This window comes from Conger conger, chromosome 10 (assembly GCF_963514075.1).
Source record: "Conger conger chromosome 10, fConCon1.1, whole genome shotgun sequence".
In the NCBI taxonomy this organism is placed as follows: domain Eukaryota; kingdom Metazoa; phylum Chordata; class Actinopteri; order Anguilliformes; family Congridae; genus Conger; species Conger conger.
The window spans coordinates 34255411-34272611 of NC_083769.1; the positions used below are offsets into that span (position 1 = coordinate 34255411).

Below are 17201 nucleotides of genomic sequence, written 5' to 3' on the forward strand. Positions count from 1 at the left end.
ATTGTGAAAGGGTCCAAACTCAAGTGATTCTTCTTGAAGCTGTGCAGTCATTTCAACGTGAATGTGTTCTTGAGAAGGACATGGGATGCCACTGTGTGCCTGGTTGACTGAGCTCACAGTGTTCATTTCACCAGTGTTGTAAAGACATGAGTAGCAGCAACATCCTGAGATAGTTTTGTGGATGGATTCCCAAACAACCAACCTTTTCACCATTAATTGACACATTTTAAACACTGTGAAAATTGCTAGTGCCAGTGCCTTTTTGATATTCACAAACATTTTAGCAGGGCTGGTTCTAGTCATATGCAGCAGGGGTGGTTGCCTTGGGCAGCATTTGTCTGGGGGGTGCCAAATGAGGGGGAAAAGAAAAGAAAAATCCCCGCCTTGTGTCCATGATAGGTCTCAGCATGAGAGTCCAGGCCATGGTCCCCTGGGCCTCAGTTTCGCCTCAGGCAGCAGAAAGGCTAGGGCTGTGACTGCGTTTAACAACACAGGTCTTGCACAGAAATGTGATGTTGGGAACCAGACCTTTTGTGCAGTATATTCTAAAGATTGCACTGGTGTGATGCAAATCACACATAATAAATGCAGCAGTACCCAGGCACCATAATGCTTCATGAAGTTTGCTATACCGAATGTGTTCCTGGGTATGTGTTGCATTTGTAATGGAAACTGAGAGTAGAAGCTTTACTGATACACTTCATAAAGCATCTTCCTCCATACATAAAGTCTCTATGTCACACTCTATTAATTGCACCTGAATATGAATCTTATTCGGGTGCAATTAATAGAGTGTTGCATGATGATAAATTATACATTTATTCACTTCAGAGGAGGATATCATCAGTTCTCACCAACTGGGTTACATTATCAAAGCAGTTTTTCTGTTTATTATTTTTCATATCAAATAAATAAATTAGATTGCCTCATATCATTAATTGCTTGAAATGAATGACCAAAGCTTTCCTATTGTTGTCACCAGATATAAACATACAATTATTTTCACTCAAGTGATGCATTTTACATGTGATGCATTTCAAAAATATTTAAATTAGTATTTAGTACGGTTTCAAATGAATTGCTCTATTAAATTATTTAATATTCTTAATATTCTTACTAACATCACTAACATCAATTTCAACAATACTGCAATGATGTGTGTTGGTGTGAAGTATACTGAACATGTTTGGGTTTCTCTCTACAATATATGTGTAAGGCAACATGTCATGAAGCTAAATGCTATTATTTTCACTTAGGATTTCACTATGGACCATGGAACCTATACACTACTATGGACACCAAAAAAGCTCCCTGACGATCTTTAAAGTTGTAGCATCTTCCTTATGTTGCCATTCCTTCAACTTGATGGAATTTACAGATGATAACAGCCTCGTGTGAACAGACATGCTCATGTAAATTCAGCCTTAAAGTCCTTATGAAAGTATTTACTGCCCGCCCCATTATAAACTGCAGTAACAAGGACTACTTAGTTTCAACTGTTACAGTAATGGAGGCCGTAACAAAAATCCAGTTTGCTGAAGGAACTTGGTGGTGACAAACATTGATAGCTAGCCTGCTGTCAATGTTTGTCACCATTCAGTTTGCTGAAGGAACTTGGTGGTAACAAACATTGATAGCTAGCCTGCTGTCAAAAGTTGCCATTTTATCATCATCAAAAGAAAGAATAAGGAAAATGGGTGGAAGAAAAACCCCTCCCTCAGCAAAGACTTGTGTTGTGTGGGTGGCACAGCTTGGGCGATTTATTATAGAAGTTGGTTGAGGCAAACAGAGTTGTGGACATTGTCTGCTCTTTTTGAGGGTGATATCATATTTCTCACCACAAAAATCTGACCCTCTCTTTTATTTTTGTTCAATATTTATTTCTTATTTTAATGTTTGGGTTAGAAAGATAGATATAGGATATTTTTGTGCTGGGCAAAAGTAGCAACAGATTTTGAAGCAGTGGTCCATCTAAATGCATTATAATGGCTCTGATTAATTAACGTGATATCCCTGATAATCATTCCTGTACATCAGGATCAAGCACATGGTATAATACATGACTGGAACCTGACCATATGCTAAAGGTACTGGTAAACTGCATATTTATGAACTAATAAGAGTGGTAATACACGGGGCTTTTGTATTTATTTTGTGCTTACTGTTGGTCACTGGTATTTATACACTGGTGCTTGTGGAGCTGTCTCCAAAGTTACTGTGAAGCTGCAATATTGAAGTTTGTTTGTGGTGTAATTAACAGTAAACATAATAGTGTAGTTGTAGTTGACAACCATAAGCAAAAAAAAGACCCACCGTGTGCTCTCAAAAACAGAGTGACTAATTTCTGTTTAATTCTCTCCTTTTTTAATCACTGCGAATAACAAAGAGAATTAATGTGTTTTATAATTAGAAGCTTGAAAAGCTGTAATTTGGTATGCTACTTCTGTGGTCAAGACCTGGTCCATATCTCAAGCCCTACTACAGTATACAATTAAAATGCTTCAAGCAGTTGCGATGCATCTGAGGTAATTGTTTTCTTGGAGATGAATTGAGAGAAGGAGAGAGAGAAAGGGAGAAAGGGAGATGGAGCATATGAAAGAGAGCCCATCAATTACCAAACACCAGCAAAAAGCACCATCTGTAAAATGGCTGTCTAGGTCTAATATGCATATCAGCGTTCTACGGAGTGAGCCTGAATCTAAGTAAGAGGCCTCCAGAGCCCCAGAAAGGACTTCATTCTGATACTGGACCTCAGATTCATTTTATAGTAGCTGCTTACTAAAGCTGGCTGATTATTATCCTGGACACATATCTAATAATATCCCTGTTGACTGGTTTATGAAGAGAGACCAGGATTTGTGTGATTTACAGGGTTTTGCTCTGTCAGATTGAATGCTTAAGAGTACTGCTGATACAAAAAAAAACATAACTTATGCGCATATATTTACATTTAAGTACAACATCTATCAAAAACATTATCTATCAAATTAACACCTTTTTTCAAGTGTGAAAGAGTGCAGAACAAGCTGGCAATACCGTAATATATAATGTCACTATGGCACGGTGTTGAGGGTCGTTAGGGTAGTAATTGGATAAAAACACACTGTAAGAGAGACCACAATTTCCATGGTCCTGGAGCCCTCCTGGGCAGTGTTTACTCAGCTGGGGCCTCTGATGGTGATGAAAGAGAAGGAGCTGCCTGCTCGACTCTTCTCCCAGCCCTTCTGGCATTACAGATATTTTCAAAGATGAAAAGTAAAGAAGGTAGTTCACCAACTCATTTCTCCAAGCAAGCCAGCCAAAATGTGAAAATTCCAAACCATGAGACCAATTGTCCTGAAGCTTTTTTTGCAGTGAATTTTAACATACTTTGTTGGTGAGGTATTCAACTCACATATTGCAACAAATTGTACCCTGTCAATGGAAAGAAAGTATCCATCATGTCTGCCCATTGAGAGATCATCTATTCTAGGGTTCTAAAACTCAAACTCAAAAACGTGGAGAGTCGCAGTTTCTTCAGCTGTCAATCAGCAGTCAATTAAGGCGTCAGGAACAAAGCGGTTGGTCTGTTTAGCCAATCAATGACGGAAATAAATCACTAGTGTTGAGGACAATGAAAACCAGCAGACATTGTGGCCCTGGACTCCGACAAATGATCAAGGTGCATGTACAGCAACACATAAGAACAGATAGCGGTTGTGTTCTTCTGACTTGCTTGGGCACACAAAGTTTGTGGCTTTGTCAGATTTTACCTTGACAAATTGTGCTTTTAGCACGACTTTGTGTCGCTGCACTTAATTGCCAGGGACTACCAACTCCCCCTCCCACGCTTGGCCTTCTGAAGGCCACCAGGCTCTCCCACACCCTTTCATCCAGTCCTCAGGTCGCTCTGCAGCTGTTTCCATAGTCCACTGTGGCTCCTCAAGGAGGAGTGCAGACAAAACGCATGACAGAACAATGGCAGGCAGGGTAAAAATAGGCCTTTTATGGCATATTGGAGGAAAGCTGTTTTCAGGCTGAGGGGTTGTGGTACAGTACATTAACTCTGTTTCTGATTTATACTTGTGCTCTTAACTCCCGTTCCCTCTCTCCCTCCCTCCACTTCAACTCTCCCTTTGTGGGACCAAACATCCACCATGACGGTTTCATTAATGGCTACACCATAACATCAATACGAGACCATAACATTTCACCATTATACCACTGTGTTACATATCACACACATACGACACAGGAGTATTATAAAGGTGCAGCGTAACGCTCCAACCTGTACTGCAACAGGAAGGCCAGTTTTTAAAGGTGTTGTGAATGTCTTTAATGGCCATAATGTGAAACTACTGAGAACATCAGGACATTATAGATTAATGACACAAATTTCACACACCGGACCTGGGTTATCAAACTACAATACCTTAAAGAGGCTTAAAAAGTCTGAGCAAATTTGAAGAAATAGATGTAAGTAAATAGATGTAACACCTGAATGTTACCAGTTAGATTTTCATATTGCTGTCACACCTTTGTGTGGCTTGAGATGGCCATTCAATCAAAGATTGTGAAAATAGGTCAAATCAACATAAATAAATAAACAATAAATAATGCTGTCTGTTTAACAAGTTATGCCATAAGAACGGGCATGGAGGTCTTGTATGGAGAGGGTGAACAGGATGTTGCCACCACTTGTAGGCGCCATGTTCCAGGGTTCATGGGCCTTAAGATGCACTAGAGTAGAGTCATCATTGCAACACACAGCCATGAAATATATTGGTGACACCCCTGCATTGTGTGTTAGTGTATTTAAATTCTTGCTTCAGCTCTTCAAGGTGTGGTGACACCATTGCCTGAGCAGGCTTTGTCAAAAAAAAAAAACTCCCATGACAAATAAATCAGAACACCAGACCTTTTCTATTTGTTATCATTATGACAAATAAATCAGAACACCAGACCTTTTCTATCTGTTATCATTATGTTTTGAATCGGACCATGACAGCCATGGCTGATATATTTTAAAAAGTAATTTCCTGATAGTTTGAGGAAAGATTATCATCAAAGCAGAGACCTTATGAAGTTACAAACATACTTTTGTCTTGGGTCTGATACGTTTTATGTACACTGCGGTAAATGCATCTTTCTATTGATTTTAATTGAAATTTTTGTTCAGCTTCTATCTTTGTCCTCGTTTTGGCTTCCATCTTCGATCCATTTGAACTGATTTTATGAACTGAAATCCCATCGTATTCAGTATATAGCTATGTATTTAAGCCATGAAAAACATACTTTGAATCCATACTTCAACATTATGTAGTTTGCTTATATTTAGCTTTTGCTGCTCTATTTAATCGGGAGCAGTATACCGGAAGTATCGTTCTGAACAATTATATGAACAATTAATGCTACAGATTGGCCAGACTGTCTTCACACCTGACATCTCAGAGGTAATGGGAGGGTGGAAAACCAGCGTTTCTCAGCCCTTGAGGATCTTGAATTGAGGAACAGGGCCATGCGGTCAGTGTGGGTGATGTGGCTACATTTCCCTCCCTCTCAGCCCTGACTGGAAGGAGGCTGGGCCTTCTGCATCCTTTCAGCTGGTGTAGCTCTCCTGCCTGTCAGGCTGCTGCTGTCCACTCAGCCCGGCTGCCATGACAGGATGGCGTTTTTCTTGTTTTCCCTCCTGTGCCGTGGCTTTTGGGTTATTCTGTTTTGTCCCCTGCTGAACATCACTTGATGGTACAGAATTACTCCATTCTGGTGTCAATATCAAATGTTTTTTTCTTTTTTTTTCTTGTATTTTCCAATAGATGGAGTTCTAATTGATTGTAGTTAAACTGCTTAAAGTGTGTATGTGCATGCATGGGTGTGCGTGGATGTGTGTGTTGGTGTGTTAAAACCAAGCTAAATTCTCACACCTCAATTATACATCTGGAAGTGATACAACTTTTTAAATTTGAAATCCAAAATCAAACTGACACTGGTTTGCACATCTAAAACTTGCTTAAGTTTACAATAGCAGCTTTCTTTCTTAGAAGTGAATGCAAAGAGATGGCCAGTCCCTTTAACCACAATGTCACATTCAAGGTGCCATGGAGTGTGGGGTCCCCATAGGTTTCAGGGATTGGGACATGTAGTCTGCACTGCTGGGAAGACAAATTACTCTGTAGAGGGTGGCAGCTTCATCAGCACAGGGCATGGTATGAGTATAATGACAAATGAAAGTCTTCAGTGTGTATGGCATTCCACTGCCACCCCAGATTCTGTGCTCTGCAATAGCCAAAGTTCATTACTGAGCACTGGGGTGTTTTTGATTGGAGTGTGGTGGTGCAGGGAAAAGCCAAAAAGGTTGCTGTTTTCCTTGCAGATTGGATTGATTTTGTCAGCCAGATGCCTTTTTCAGCTCTTGGCAGTGGTGAAGATGTGAAAGGACTGGAAGCAATATTATGTGATAACTAATAGAACACAGTTGGTGTCACGTCTGTGCCCTTTGTCCATGGTTTTTCCCTTTTGTCGGTGTGTCTGCTTTTCTCTGTGTCTTGTGTCCTACTTCGTATACTGTCGGTAGTCTGTCCTGTTATGCTTTGTATTTCAGTATTTGTTGATTTCCTAAGCATTTCACATTTTTTTGTCTCCTGGTTTCCTATACTGTTATCTGTTGGCATTCTGTTCTGTTTTTTTCTCTTTTTTTGGGGGGGGGGGATTTCTTGTTTTTGACCCCTGCCAGGCTCTTGGATTCTGTATACCTGGCACTCCTGACAAGTTGGTGTAAATAATGTTTCTTTTTCTTCACCTGTTAAAAATAGAACGTAAAAATGCCTCAAATATAGATTTGTCCTGAGGTTAAAGGTGTCCTGATATTCCTGGGAGGGGGTTAAGGGGTTTAATGATAACTTTTGGGTTGCATGAAAAATCCACAGCAAAATTCCTAGTGTTAGAGTTAGGGTTAGTCAATCCTGACAATATTTATCATATTTACCAGACTTGGTTTTGCACTGATTTTGCTGTGTGTTATTTCAAAATATTTGTGAAAGTATTAGATAACTCCTTAATCCCACTTTCCGAGAAATAACCGCAACTGTTAACCAGGAATCTCAAACTCAGTCCCACAGATGTTTATTTCAATCAGCAGCTTACTTAGGCCTTGGAAACAAGTGTGTCACATATTTGGCAATCAATGAAGTTTTTTTCTGTTTTATTATTATGTCTTTCAGAAGAAAGAATGGCTTTGCTTGAACTGTCAGACTCAGAGGTTGATGTCTGGAGGGTTGGGAGATGCACCGCTCCCGATACCTCAGTCATCTCCAAAACACCAACCAGTGGGATCACCCAGACACCAACCACCAACCAGTCAACAGCAGACCCAGCAGCCAGCTCTCCAGAAAGCAACCACCCAGCAGCAGCCGGCTCCAAAGCAGCAGCAGCAGCAGCAGAAACCAGTGGCTGAAGGAAGTGGACCTTATGCTCCAGTGAAGCAGCCAGCAGAGACACAGCAGGACAAGGGTCCCATCTCCCCGATACCTACAGCTATCAGTGAGGCCCAGAGGCATCAGAAAACAACAGACAAGGACAAGATGGCACCAAAAATGGAAACGGATGCTGAGACCAAACCAGCGCCAAAGAAGGGAGCACCTGAGCCGATCACTGTGACTACGCCGGTGAAAGACATAAAAAGAGTTACGGAGTCTCAGAAGTCCAGATATCAAGATGTGAGTTGTTGTTTTTCTTTTTTTTATAACAGCAGCTCTGTATATTGGTAATTAATAACATTCTGAATTCTGAAATCACTGTCTTGAAATTTTAACGACCTTATAGCAGGGCTGCCCATCCCTGTTCCTGGAGATTTACCATTCTGTCGGATTTAATTTCAACCCTAATTTAGCACACGATTCAACTAGTTCAAATAACAGCTCTAGCTGTTGAATGAGGTGTGCCTTTGTAGGTTCGGAGTGAAAACCTACAGGATGGTAGATCTCCAAGAACAGGGCTTGGCAGCCCTACCTTACATAGTTCCCCTTGTGTGTTATTCTTCAGTTTTACTGCATTTTCAATTGGTCCCGACAGTTTGTGTGTGCGTGATTAAGTCTATTTAATATATTTGTATACGTTTCTGGTGGCCTGCTGGCTTTACAATGGCTTTAAAATAAAAATGCACTTCAATGACATTAAAAATCCTAACAATGAAAACCATCTCATATATAATGACCATCTCTTATAAAAACGTTTTCCCTAAGACATGCCTAGTCACAGGCTAGAGCCCTGTGTGAGGCTGTTTTGTTAATTCCATTCCTGCCCGCATCCGCAAACATTTCTGACTGATCCCCCCTACTTCCGTGGAGGTTCCGTTTCATTCCTGCCCGATCTGTGGGACAATTGACATTGTTTTAAAACAACATTGACACTGCGCCCCAGAGCACTGGCGTACTTTGGATGAGACTTTGCACAGATATGCACAGTTGGCATGCTTCAACAGAAAGCAGTTTTTGATTAAACCATGCACAAAGCTCTGTGGATGTTCATGAGTAACCATCCCAAGCAAAAAAAAAAAAGCATTTTATTGCATAGTGGTATCTGCGTACATACTGAAAAGGTTACGCAGGTGAGAAAAATTGTTTTTTTTGCATGCCTAACAAATTATTATACACCATTCAAAACATATTTTATGAGCTAAAATTAGATTTTAGGAGGATTGCAGGATCCCAATACTGTTGTAGGGCTCTGTCACAGGTCTCAGGGGTTCATTATAAGTTTTTTAATCGCAAAGAAAGGTAACTCAATGTGCTGCATTGACAGGAAGAGGCTAGCTATCTAGAAACCTCTCTCATAACTTACTCTCATAATCACACAAGGTACACTTCACATATGTATCACATAATTACAAAATTATTGTACAGTACCAAAGAAACATTGAAGAGATTGTGTTTCCATAGCTCTACCAACATCTCTTCCTCATCACTGCTCCTTGACATATGCGTTGTTGACCTCAAGCTATTGTGACACTAAAAGCTCTTTGGCTGTTCAGGGTGGAAAGATTAGCCTTTGTGCATCACACAATACTTGAGCCATGCCTAAAGACGTGTGATAAAATCAGATCAGTTTGATTCCTGCGCAAGAGTTGCAGACTAGCTTCAGAGTGCACTGGGAAAGCTTTAATTAAGTCTAACCATCTTATATTAAATACCTGTATGAAATAACCTCTTGAAATAACCTCAGACCTCTTGAAATTATGGCCAGATGTTCTCACATGGGATATCAGCATGCCAATGTACCTTCCGTCAGTGAACGGTTGGCCTCTATCTGTTGCAACTCTTTACCTGTAAATTTAGACTTGATTAAATAGGGGAGCACATTTAATTTCAGCAACATAGCAAAAACTCTTCCATTTCATTATCATAGCTTCTATTTCAATATGCAAATAGCTGTTTTTAATTATAAGTAGATGCTATACAGCTTGGATATAGCCTCTGGGGTTATAGTTTACATGAAGTGTATTTTTCTGTTTTTAAACCATGAATCCACGGTTGTCCTTACTAGTCATTGTAAAGCTACCAGACCATCAGCAATGGCCATAAATATCCAAACTATCCTTCATTGCACACAAAAGCTGTCTGAGCAAATCAAAATCATACACTGAAATCAAGTGAAATATGATTTCAGAAAGTGAATTATGTCTTTTAAATCAAGGCATATTGCGCCTAAGGTATAGCAAAGCCAACACTCATCGGAAATGATAAAATTAGATAAGAAACTTTAATTGAATCAGCGCATAACTATATGCCACACCTAATATGGGTCTTGCATATTTATTTATCTTTACTCTCAGGAGACAAACAAGTCCAGCACACAAGACCTTTCCCGAAGTCCACAGAGCCTGAGCGACACTGGTTATTCCTCAGATGGGATATCCAGCTCCCACAGTGAGATCACAGGTTTAATACAAGAAGAGGAGATGAAGCTAAGTGAGCGGGGGCTAAGTGAACACAGCCCCCCAAGCCCATCTGAGATCACAAAGTTGGAGAGTTCTATGCGTACTCTGTTGGAGTCTAAATCCATTCCAGATCAGGAGCAAGAGAGGGGGCGAGGGAGGCATTCACATGACTCCAGGGATATTGATGATAAGAAGCAGAGGCCTCGGTCTCTGTCCATTACCCCAGAGGCATATGACTCAGATGAGGAGCTAGAAGACATCCTGGAAGAGGATGAAGACCCAGACTGGGAAAACCAGCGTAACCTCAGGAATAGCATGGCAGAATCATCTGATGATTTCAGCAGCAAGTTATGCCACGATTATGTGGAGGACAATAGTGAAAGCGGGCTTTCCCATTTACCAGGCAGGCAAAGAAAACAAGAGACAGAGATGACGGATGAGGAATTTATGAGGAGGCAGATCTTAGAAATGAGTGCAGATGAGGATAATGAAGAGGATGATGATGATTACAGTTACCAAAAACCAAAAAAGAGCCATAAGCACAGTGCAGATTCAGGTAAAGAGAAGCAGCGCCGCCTCACTCATCACTCCAGTAGTTTTGAAGAGGAAACCAAAGGAGCTGATGATGCCTACCAAGGTGCAAGTGAAGATGGTGATGAAGATCTGATGGCTTCCCAAGGAGGCCTCCGTCGTTTCAAGACAATTGAATTGAACAATACAAGCAGTTACAACCGTGACATGGAGCTCAGCAGTGAAAATGACCTTAGCTTGGATCGGGAACCAGAGCTGGAAATGGAAAGTCTGACTGGCTCTCCAGATGAGCGATCAAGGGGGGAATACTCTTCAACCATCCCTGCGACAACTCCAAGTTATACTTCTGGTACTTCTCCCACTTCAGTATCTTCCATGGAGGATGACAGTGACAGCAGCCCTAGTCGCAGACAGAGGTTAGAAGAAGCTAAGCAGCAGAGGAAAGCCCGGCATCGTTCCCATGGCCCACTTCTACCAACAATTGAAGATTCATCTGAAGAAGATGAATTAAGAGAAGAAGAGGAACTGCTGCGCGAACAGGAGAAGATGCGAGAAGTTGAACAGCAAAGGATTCGGAGCACTGCCAGGAAAACTAAGAGAGACAAGGAGGAGCTAAGGGCACAGAGACGCAGAGAGCGATCCAAAACTCCTCCCAGTAACCTCTCTCCCATTGAGGATGCATCTCCCACAGAGGAGCTGAGACAAGCAGCAGAAATGGAGGAGCTTCACCGATCCTCTTGCTCAGAATATTCACCTTCTATTGATTCTGAGGCTGAAGGTTTTGAAATATCTTCCAAGCTCTACAAATCTGGAAGTGAGTACAACCTGCCAACATTTATGTCACTCTACTCCCCCACTGAGAAACCAAACACCACCAGCTCTTCCTCATCAAGTGGCAAACCACTTAAAAGTGCTGAAGAGGTTTATGAGGAAATGATGAGGAAGGCAGAGATGTTACAAAAGCAACAAAAGCAGCAGGCACAGCATGCGAGACATGGGCAGCAGTATGATGATTCCTATCAGCAAGAAGAATTAAGGAATGGACAGGAGCAAGACTATGAGGATGACTATGACTATAATCAGGATGAGACTGGCTTTGAAAACAATGCATCAGAGACCGATAACATATATGAGGAAATTCGTCAGACATCCCAAAGCATTACCAAAATGCATCAGTCTTCCACTCATGACTTAGAAGAGCAAGCAGATGACCAGATTGATATAGATGAGTCCTACTCAGACAAGCAGCTTTTGGATACTGGGTCAGCTTTTGCTAAATTACTGGAACAAAACAATGCTCTTCTTACACCTGGGACAAGTCCTACTCAGCTGTCAGCACCAGTTTCATTTTCTTCCACAATTACTGAACCCAGTGGACCTGGAGGGAGGGGGATTCCTGATGTCAGAGTAACACAGCATTTTTCCAAAGAAGGGTCAAAAGACATAATCAGAAGTCAAACCACAAAGAATGGAGTTGTTCCTGCTATAGCTACCACTATAGCTGCCTATGGGGTTTATTCTAGAGATGCTGTGACTGTTTCCCAGACAAATGTCACTCAGACCGTGACTACAACCCAGTCACCAATGTACAGCCGGCAAACAGGAGCTGGTTCCAACGTTTCCAGTAAAATATCAGAGATGACTCAGGCCTACAGTCAGAGGGATGTCACTGGGAGGAGAGCTACAGAAAGCAGGACCGTTCAAGTCAGAGAAGTGGCAGCATCAGAATCTGACTCTGAAACCCTTACATCCAAGGTCTTTACTTATTTCAAAGGATCAAGCCCTCCCCTTTCCCCTACTAGTTCTCCTACACAGAGTCCTAAACGATCTCCATCCAGAAAAAACACAACTGAGTTTGCTACACAAACCTTCAATCCTGGTATGCCAGTGACACCTTCTGGCTCTGGTACTACCTCTCCAGTAATGGCTCAAGGAACCCAGACACCCCATAGAATTGTTTCACCACGCCTCTCCAGACAACAGTCCTCTCAGGATTCACCTTTCATGGTGATAACCTTAGGTTCTGAGCCTACAAGCCCTGCTAAGCCAATAACAGTCAACTCCTCCACCTCTCCTCTGTCTTCACCAACCAGATTGAGTCGTCAGTCAACCTTTGATACCTATAGTCCCACATCAAGTTCCCCACCCTCCCCAACCCAAGATTCTTTACCACATGTTTTATATAAGGCAAAGATTGTGGAAAAGGTTAGTGTTGGTACTAGCATGGTGACCACTGCAAGTACATGTAGTCATGGATCATTGTCCATGGAAAATATATCACTTTGTAGAATCTCCACTGTTCCTGGTACATCCAGGGTTGAACAAGGCCAAATGATGTCAAGCAGCAGTTTGGTCGATCTGAGGACAGCTACAAAGCCAGCCCCTATTATAATGACAGATCATGGTATGGATTTGACATCTTTAGCAACAGACGCACGGAAGTACTCTAGTGATGCTGAGGGAAGCCCCAGTCGTCATTCTACTGCAGTTCAGCCACTTGTTATGAATCTGAATGCCCAAGAACATCCACATGTGGCTGTAACTACAGTAAGCATCACTGTTGCAGCTTCCATGTTTATATCACAGCCAAAACAACCTGTAGTCTATGGTGATCCAATGCTGAACAGAGTAGACCTGGGAGTAGGAACAGCAGTGGGCTTGACTCAGAACAAACCACCACCAATTGACCCATCCATTCCAAAGATAGATGCTAAGCTGGAGGACTTGAGTATTCAGCAGCAACAACTACAGAAGCAGCAACAAAAGTTGCAAGAACAGCAGCAGCTGCTAGAACAGCAGTTGCAGCAGCATCACCAACAGCAGCAACAGCTTCAGCAACAGCAAGCAGCTTCTTTTGCCAGGTACAATTTAGTGAACCAGGTCCAACCCTTGCTGAAAAAAGACTTGCTTGTGAGTCAGACAAGCAATGCACAGGCTGTAGTCAGTGCTATCCCCAGAGTGTCCCCGCTACCTGATCCAGCTGCACAGACAGCACTCTCACCTGCTCTTTCTCATGAAATGTATGGTGCAAGTGGTCTTCCACTGGAACTTAAGAGTAAACCTCCCATCATAAATCTGTCTGCAGTGAAACCCCAAGTGATGGTGGTCCAGATGGACACAGTCGCACATGGAGCACCAGTGTCCCAACTGGTTAAACCCGAAGAACCACAAGATGCCATGGACCTGACTGGGCAGATAAAAGCTGACAAACAGGTGGCCTGCTGTGATGTAGTGTATCGATTACCTTTTGGTGGTAGCTGTCGCCCTTTCTCTCAAAAGCCTAAAGTGGAAGAAAAGGTACGTGCAGCAGAACCGCTGCAAAGCAACCGTCCTCCTTCTGCACCTCCTCAATTCGGTGGAAGCCACCCACAGGAGCCTGGTCAGGACAGTTACACATATCAAGAGCCAGGAGTTGTGAATCAGAACATAATGGAAGAGCGTAAACCCTACCAAGTGCCCCTCTCTGGAAGGCTGCAGCCATCCATGTCAGATACCAATCTAGCAGACCCTGGTCTTCAGCTCTATGAGACAAAGAATGACCCTAGTCTGTATGGCTCTGGAGACCTGGCTATGGATCTGAGCACCATGAAGCAAGCCTATGATGGAAGTTATCTTGGCATGGGAATGCAGTATGGGTCCTACACAGATTTAAGGCTTCAGGGGGATGTTATGGGTCAGCCCTTGCCTATGCGAAGATACAGCTCAATGTCAAACATTAGTACAGATTATGGCTATTCATCTCGAGACCTTTCCACTTTCCAAGAATCCAACCTAGCCCAGTATAGTGCTACCACTGCTAGGGAAATCAGTAGAATGTGTGCAGCTCTGAACTCAATGGAGCAGTTTGGGGGACGATATAGCAACAACCCAGATCTACAGTATGGCTCTGGAAGAGGAGGTGGTCCAGCAGGAAGGCTTAATTTACAACAGGGGTTAGCATCAGTGAAAGCTAACCTCATGTATGGCCCTGATGGCCGCCCACTTGCACCTGGTCAAGCATATACTAATCTAGTCAATGCTAGACAAGCAGCCCTACGGGCAATGTATCCATCTGCAGTAAGAGCTTCTGATGGTATGATCTATTCCACCATAAATACCCCAATAGCGTCTACCTTGCCAATCACAACTCAGCCTGCCTCTGTCTTGCGACCCATGCTGAGGGGTGTTTATAGACCTTATTTGACAGGAAATATGACTGCTGTACCTTTGGCAAGTCTCACCAGGATGCCTCTTGTATCTCAAAGGATGCCTCTATCCGCACAGGGACCTTACCGTTTTCCACCTCCTAATCGCTTTCCAACAGCCTCTATTCCTGCTAGTGTACCTGCCTCCACTACATCTATAGACACACCTGTTTACCTGGGAAAGCCCTCTTTGACTACTACAACGTCTGTGACTACAATGCAAACAACTCCTCTACAATCAGCTAATATCACACTGGTACCTCTTCAATCGCCTGTTGTTGTGCCTATAAGCCAACAACAACCCCAACCTTATTATCCAACTCAACAAACCCAGCCCCAGCTGCCACACGCCCAGGCACAGGCTCCACTCCAACCTCCTCCTCAAATGCAGCCACAAATACAGGCTCAGATACCACCACAAACTCAGCCACTGGCATACACCCAAATTCCACCACAAGCTCAGCCCCAAATGCAACCCCAGGCTCATAACCTAGTTCAACCCCTAGTTCATCCACATATTCAAGTCCAAGCTCAGCCCCAAATCCAGTCTCAGCTTCAGCATCAGCATCAGCCTCAGCCTCAGCTACCCCTGACTCAAACACAGCCTCAGCCTGCCCCTGCAGTCAGCACTGCTGCCAGTAGCAGCACCCCAGAGAAGGACAGGGAAGAAGAGAGACTGCGCCGACAGCAAGAGCAACAACTGCAGTTGGAACGTGAGTGTGTGGAGCTGGAGAAAATACGACAAATGCGCATGCAGGAAGAACTGGAAAGAGAGCGTCTTGATCTTCAGAGACACAGGGAAAAAGAGCAAATGCTAGTCCACCGTGAAATCCAGGAGTTGCAATCTATCAAGCAGCATGTCTTGCAGCAACAACAGAATGAGAGGGAGAATCAGTTGGTCATGCAGAGGGAACAATTAGCTCAACAGAAAATGCAGCTAGATCAGATCCAGTCGCTGCAGCAGCAGCTCCAACAACAGCTTGAAGAACAGAAGAGGCAGAAAACTGCCGCAGCTGCCGCAGCTGCTGCAGCATCTGTCCCTACAGCTGCAAATGGCCATGGTGCAGCACAGGGTGGAGGGACAGCCCATCAGGGATACTCTGTTGTCTGTGACCAAACTGGCAGGGTAATTCAACATGACATTCCATCTGAGTTTCAGCGGACAGTGGATCAGAGTGGTCAGGCTTGGCAACCTTACATGGAAGGGCATACTTCAAGGGTTTTGCCCAGCTCTGCCTCAGAAATATCACTGAGGAACAGGGAGGAGCATGTAGAAACAAGGGCCATGAGGAAGCGCAGCTCTATGCCTCGTTTGAGGGATGGGTTAGATGGAGAGGATAGCCAACACACGGTGAAGAGGATTGTTGACAGTAGTGTTCAGACTGATGACGAAGATGGTGAAGAGAGGTTCATGATATCACGGCGAAGGAGAACCAGACGTAGTGTGGACTGCAGTGTTCAGACTGATGATGAAGACAAAGCAGAGTGGGAGCAGCCAGTAAGGCGCAGACGGTCACGTTTCTCAAAGCACTCTGATACCACTGTCGAGAGCAAAGTGGACACATCAAAGGTTTCCTCTGCAAGCATTGGAATCCAGACCATTCGTGACTGTTCTGCACAGACTGATTCTGAGCAGTTGGGGAGAGTTTCTCCTGCTATTCACATCACCACATCTGATCCAAAAGTAGAGATTGTGCATTATATTTCAGCCCCTGAGAGAACCCAGAAAGGGGAAAGCCTTGGCTGTCAGACTGAACTAGAGCCTCAATCCCAAGGTGTGGTAATTCCTCAACTGAGTGTGCCCACAACCATAGGCCCTTACTCAACTGGCATACAGCTTGTTACTGATCCTCGACAGCAAGGGATGGTCAAGTTTGAGAGAAGGAAGCCTGATCCTCTTGAAATCAGCTACCAGTCTCACCATTTGCACAATGAATCGCTCTCCAGCTTCATACGCCAAACTCCTAAGTCACCCCAGGTGCTTTACTCTCCTGTCTCCCCTGTTTCCCCTCATCGCTTAATGGAGACCTCATTCTCCTCTAGTGAACGCCTCAATAAAGCTCATGTCACACCACAGAAACACTTCACAGCAGAGTCTCCCCAGCGTCAACAGACTCTGCCTCGGCCAATCCGGAATGTACAAAGATCAATGTCTGATCCAAAGCCCCTCAGCCCAACTTCAGAAGATCCAGCTAAGGCCAGGTTTGCCATGTATCAACAACAAGTTCTCCAAAGCCAGGTGGGTCACAGGAGTATAATGTCCAATAAGGAAATGTACATTTCCTGAATCTTTACTCCTAGTCCATAACTACTCTGAACACCCCCCATGACTACTACCTTAAAACCCCCCATTTGTGAGACACTCACATAGTTTACTTTCAATAATTCCTGATAAATAAAATAAATTAATTAATAATAATAATAATAATAATAATAATACATTTATTAATCAAACATGGTTAGTCTGCGTTCAGATAAGAGTTGAGAAATAGCAGATTCGAAAATGGTTTCTGTCAGTAGAAGCCAGAATTACTAAATTCATAATGCAAATATCCCTTTTAGAGGGAAGTGGT

The 17201-nt window shown here is 43.1% G+C and overlaps 1 protein-coding gene across 1 annotated transcript in view; it reads left to right on the forward strand.

Annotated features, from left to right (window-relative positions):
- The window catches only part of bsna (bassoon presynaptic cytomatrix protein a), a 116004-nt gene that overhangs the window by 90804 nt on the left and 7999 nt on the right, over positions 1 to 17201 (forward strand). The window contains exons 5-11 of the mRNA XM_061258193.1: positions 7200 to 7694; positions 9809 to 10260; positions 10327 to 13384; positions 13433 to 15085; positions 15233 to 15655; positions 15722 to 15803; positions 15834 to 16867. Coding sequence (XP_061114177.1) covers positions 7200 to 7694; positions 9809 to 10260; positions 10327 to 13384; positions 13433 to 15085; positions 15233 to 15655; positions 15722 to 15803; positions 15834 to 16867 — 7197 coding nt within the window. The remainder of the gene's footprint in view (positions 1 to 7199; positions 7695 to 9808; positions 10261 to 10326; positions 13385 to 13432; positions 15086 to 15232; positions 15656 to 15721; positions 15804 to 15833; positions 16868 to 17201) is intronic.